The 6,000-nt window shown below is 34.5% G+C and overlaps 1 protein-coding gene across 1 annotated transcript in view; it reads right to left on the bottom strand.

The window, feature by feature from the left end:
* Positions 1-6,000, bottom strand: part of LAMA2 (laminin subunit alpha 2) — a 395,150-nt gene that overhangs the window by 173,956 nt on the left and 215,194 nt on the right. Inside the window, exon 31 of the mRNA XM_040449243.1 lies at positions 3,564-3,757. Coding sequence (XP_040305177.1) covers positions 3,564-3,757 — 194 coding nt within the window. The remainder of the gene's footprint in view (positions 1-3,563; positions 3,758-6,000) is intronic.

The raw sequence follows: 6,000 nt of genomic DNA on the forward strand, positions 1-6,000 counted from the left end.
GAGCCTGCTTGGGATACTCTCCCTCTCCCTCTGTCCCTCCTCCCCCACAAATAAATAAATAAACAAACATTAAACATTATTTAAAAATCAGTATAATACATCACATTACAAAATAAAGGGAAAAAAACATGATCATTCCAATATGTGCAGAAAAACCATTTGACAAAATAGAATATCCATTCATAATGAAAACTCTCAACAAAGTACATTTAGTGAGAATATTCCTCAACATAATAAAAGCTATATATGAAAAACCAACAGTTATTCATACTCAGTGGTGAAAACTGAGAGCTTTCCCTTAATATCTGGAATAAACAAGGATGTCCACACACACCACTTTCATTCAACATAGTGTTGGAAGTCCTAGCTATAGCAATCAGACAAGAAAAAGACAAAAGGCAGCCATTGGTAAGAAGGAAGTAAAAATGTCACTATTTGCAGATGACATGATACTATGCATAGAAAACTCTAAAGGCTCCACCAAAAAACTGTTAGTACTGACAAATGAACTCAGTAAAGTTGCAGGGTACAAAATTAACATATAGAAATCTGTTAGGTTTCTATGCACTAATAATGAAGTAATACAAAGAGAAAGTAAGAAAGAAATGAATCTCATTTACAATTTCAGCAAAAATAATAAAATATATGGGAATAAACTTGAGGAGGTGAAAGACCTGTACTCTAAAAACTGTAAAACATTGATGAAAGAAATTTAAGAGGACACAAACAAATTGAAAGACACCGCATGCTCATGGATTGGAAAAATTAATATTGTTAAAATGTCTGTACTACCCAAAACGATCAGATTTGATAAAATCCATATCAAAATACCAATAGCATTTTTCATAGAAATAGAACAAATTATACTAAAATCTTCATGAAACCATAAAAGACTTCAAATATACCAAGCAATCTTTAGAAGGAAGAACAAAACTAGAAGGATCACAATTTTAGATTTCAGTATATACCACAAAGCTGTAGTAATCAAAACAGTATCGTCTGATACGACACATAGGTCAATGGAACAGAATAAAGTGTCCAAAGAAAATGCCAGGCTTATGTAGTGAATTAATCAACAACAAAGGAGGCAAAGCTACACGATGGGGAGAAGATAGTATATTCAACAAATGGTGTTGGTAAAACTGGACAGCTGCAAGCAAAATAATAAAACTGAACCACTGTCTTGTATCATACAGAAAAATAAACTCAAAATGGATTAAAGACCTATATGTGAGATCTGAAACCGTAAAAATTCTTGGGGAAGACATAGGCATTACTTCTTTGACATTGGCCTTAGCAACATTTTTCTAGATATGTTTTTTTCAGGCAAGGGAAACAAAAGCAAAAATAAACTGTTGGGATTACACCAAAATAAAAAGATTTTGCACATCAAAGGAAACAACTAACCAAACTAAAAGACAACCTACTGAATAGGAGAATATATTTGCAATTGATATATCTGGTAAGGATCTAATATCCAAAATATACAAAAAACTTTTACAACTCAACAGTAAAAAACCAAATAATCCAATTAAAAATCGACAGAGGACCTGAGCAGACATTTTCCCAAAGAAAACCTACAGATGGCGAACAGACACGTGAAAGGATGCTCAACATACTAATCACCAGGGAAATTCAAATCAAAACCATGATGAGATATCTATCACCTTACACCTGTCAGAATGGCTAGAATCAAAAAGACAAAAAATAACAAGTGTTGGGGAGGATGCAGAGGAATCATTGTTCACTGTTGGTGGGAATGTAAATCGTTGTAGTCACTGTGGAAAACAGTATGGAGGTTCCTCAAAAAGTTAAAAATAGAGATACCATATGATCTAGTAATTCTACTACTGGGTTTTGGCCAAAGAAAATGATTCAAAAAGATATACGCACCTCCGTATCCATTGATAGATAAATGTGTAAAGAAGGTGTGGTATATATACACAGTGGAACACTACTCAGCCATAAAGAAGAATGAAATCTTGCCATTTGTGACATTATGCATGGAACTAGAGGGTACTGGACTAAATGAAATATGTCAGATAGAGAAAGACAAATACTGTAAGATTTCACTTATAAGTGTAATCTAAAAAATGTAGCAAAAAAACAGACTCTTAAATACAGAGAATAAACTGATAATTGGCAGAAAGGTCATAGGAGGATGTGTGAAATAGATTAAGGGGATTAAGAGGTACACATTTCTAGTTATAAAATATATAAGTCATGGGGATGAAAAGTATAGCATAGGGAATATAGGTAATAATATTGTAACAACGTCATTTGGTGACAGATGGTGACTACACTTATGATGACCATTGAGAAATGTACAGAATTGTTGAATATGTTGTTCAATTGAAACCAATATAACATTGTATGTTAATTATACTTCAAAAACATACATTCATACATACATGCTAGCCAGCCTTAGCTTTTAAGATAACTCTCATAAAACTGGAGCATGAACAAAAATTCTAATTAAAATGCTATTAAGATTTAGACACACATAAGATGTTAAAACCAGAAATACTGGCATGCATAAATACACTAAAATAGGTAAGTATTGAAACAAAAGCTACTCCAAAATTTTACATTTCTATTTTTTTTTAATTTTTTTAAATTTTTATTTTTGAGAGAGAGAGACAGCATGTAAGCAGGGGAGGAGCAGAGAGAGAGAGGGAGACACAGAATCTGAAGCAGGCTCCAGGCTCTGAGCTGGCAGCACAGAGCCTGACGCGGGGCTCGAACTCATGAATCATGACCTGAGCCGAAGTCGGACACCCAACCGACTGAGCCACCCAGGCGCCCCCCCACATTTCTATTTTTTAAAAAATAATTGAGACCACTAATGTAAATGCCCTCAAGGCAAAGAATTGCATAATAGCCCCTCCCTAAATTTATAAATAACCTAATTTTAGATTATAACTTGTATCACCTATTATATTTAACACTGATATTCAGTGTACTTTCTGTATGGCATTGCTGAATCAGTAGCAGTTATAAAAAAAAAAAAAGAGAGCAAACTGTTCTCCATTTATTATACCTATGAGTGAAAATACTCATTCACTGTCACTGCTTCCAGGATCTGCAGTTCAAGAGAAAGTTTTGAAGCAGTATGCCCGTGGATTTCTCTGCAAGCTAGGAAAGAAAAGTCAGTAGTAATTCAAGGCCTAATGTGTCTGTCCAGCCTATTACAAATCCAGGAGGATTCTGAAAAATGGAATGAACCCAGATCTTTAATCTGTCACAAAGGCTAAGCCAACCCTATGTAAAACTGCAAACTCTGGGATGGACAAAATAAAATAAATTACGCCTCCAACAGCTTTGTTGTACGTCTTCCGGTAACTGACTAGAGCCTGCTGAGGATTTTCTCACCTCTCTTGGCTCAGTGGGATACAGACAAAAACAGCAGGCAAACAGCATAAGGTAGATAGCGTCAGAAAGAATGAAGAATAGCATTAGGTACTGCAGAGAAAGAAAGAAAAAAGGGTCAGTCTTTCTCATTGGAAAGGAGACAGAAACGGAACCAAGGCCCCCAGAACTAACGGCGGAGTTAGTATACGTACACACGCACTCCGTGCTCTCGCGCGCATGCCAGTGCTTGCAGCCGTCACACTTCCGCCCTGTGGCTCCAGGTCGGCACGTGCAGAGCCCCGTGATAGGGTCACAGGGGACAGGCAGCGAGCCATAGGGGTCACACTCACATTCTTGGCAGGAACCTCCAGGGCTGCTGGGGCTGCCAGTATAGCCAGGGGCACACCTGGATTTAAATAGTGAGAAAGCAGAAGAGATTAATAGTAAGTCCTGTCTCTGGTTGAACAAAACTGATACCACGAGTCAATAGATGAGGAGCCAGCAAACTTTTCCTGTAAAGAACCAGATAGTACATAGTTTAGGCTTTTACAGATCAAAATAGAAAATCAAAATCATTCAGTGAGAGAAATACATTTGTAAACCTTTTTTTTTTTTTTTTGGGTTGATGGAATTCAAAACAAAATCATCATCATAATAAAAGAGTATAAATTATTTTGTAATAATAATATATTAATGTAAAATCAATCTACCAATGAGAAAAAGGAAGCTCTTGTTAAGGTATCAAATTTACCTAACTAGGGCTCAAATTTAGTGCTTCCTATCTTCATATTAATTGTAAATTTTTGCCTGTAACAACATTCTTAGCTTATAGTGCCAAACAGAATTAGGCAATGGGCCAAATTTTGTGGGTGAGTTTACCAACCATTACTGTAGATTATAAATATTGTTTTGAAGTCTTTTTTTAAATTAGAAATATTGACACCTGAACTTTCCTAGACTCATGTATTTAAAATCAAAATGACCAAATAATTCAACTCATTTTATTTATGAGCAAGAAGAAGTAAGTTAAGTGACAATAAACTGGATTTTGTATTTAATTTTACTGGTCTTTCTATCACATCTTCCTCAAGATGGAATTTTCATTATATACCCAAGGAAGCAGGTTAATGTTATGCAGACAAAATATATAACATTAATTTCAGAAATGAGAAAGAAAATCCAACTGGATGAACCCAAATGAAATCACTTCATTGACTATTCCACCCATTCATACATCCATTCACTTAAGTATAAGATGCTAGTAAGATCATATGCTCTGGGTTACCCAGTAAGGGTAACACATAACTGTTGGTCCTGATTTAATTATTAAAGCACTTCCTATCTTTCCTAAAAGTCTCCCGGTTTGGACTGTGTGTGTGTGTGTGTGTGTGTGTGTGTGTGTGTGTTTGTATCTCATCAGCTAAATATAATCAACACCCAGAGTTTTTGTTCCAGAGACAAGCATGGGAGGAAGTTGGGAGACAGGAGGAGGTTGAAGCCAAACATGAACATTAGGCAGATAATCCAGAACTATCTTCAGTAGCCTGGGAGTGTGGAAATTTGCACAGTTGACTGTGAGTGTTAATTTATCTTCTGCTGGTTAGAAAAGGCAAAACAAACAAACAAAAGTTATCTATAAGTAGGCTTTTATACATTTGTAGTTTTAATTGCTATTTTATTTCCAATGTAAGATTATAAACACTCCATAAAAGTACCATTTAAGTGAGTCCACTTAAATGATTTCTTAACATTTGCAGGTGTAAGAATTCTACTCTAACCAGGTTGAGATTGATTAAATGCTCAAAGAGTTTATTACAAAAGTACCAAAGATAAAACATGGGGAGGGGTTGCTACATTACAGGAGCATTCAAGACATGTAAGCAATTTTAGACCCGAGCTGATGAACTTAGGCAGGTCGTAAGGTGATTCAGGTGATTTAAGAAGCTCTCAGAAGCAGAACAAATTTATTTGGAAAGTTACAATAAAAATTTAACCAAGACCTTTGGTTTAATTTAGCTGAATAAAAGCAATTTTTCAGGGAAATACAACTTTATCATTTATGTTAGAGATGAAGAATGAAAAGCTGTAACAACATTTGAGACTGCAAAAATAATTCAAGCCATTCGCTTTTGATAGTGTACGACCTGTTCGTCTATATACTATATGAACTGTCAACTCCTATTGATTAAACATTAATGGATATTAAAAAAGTAAATTTTCTATAATCACTTTGCCTTAAGACAGTAATTGTCATTTCAGGGCACCCTTGCAGTCTTTTCTATATACATGCTTTCTTTCACAGATAGTGGTAACTTCAATTTATAAATGTAGTATACTATGGAACATTTTTTTTCATAAATTACTGCAGATAATACCCTTGGTGTCCACAGATGCTTCCAGTCGTCATCCTACTCATATTTACAAGGGCATGAAATGAATATTACCCTAACCATGAATACCAAATATTCATATTTGGACATTACAAATATATATAGTCAAAAGTTGTACAAATCTCCAAAACAAATAGAAATATTTTTGGATTTTGTATTGCTTTGAATTCTTTAATTATCAATTTCTATTGGCACAGAAATTGTGAATGCATTGTCATATATATATATATATATATATATATATATATATATATATATA

Source organism: Herpailurus yagouaroundi, unplaced genomic scaffold, assembly GCF_014898765.1.
Source record: "Herpailurus yagouaroundi ecotype Mexico unplaced genomic scaffold, PumYag 198, whole genome shotgun sequence".
Lineage (NCBI taxonomy): Eukaryota > Metazoa > Chordata > Mammalia > Carnivora > Felidae > Herpailurus > Herpailurus yagouaroundi.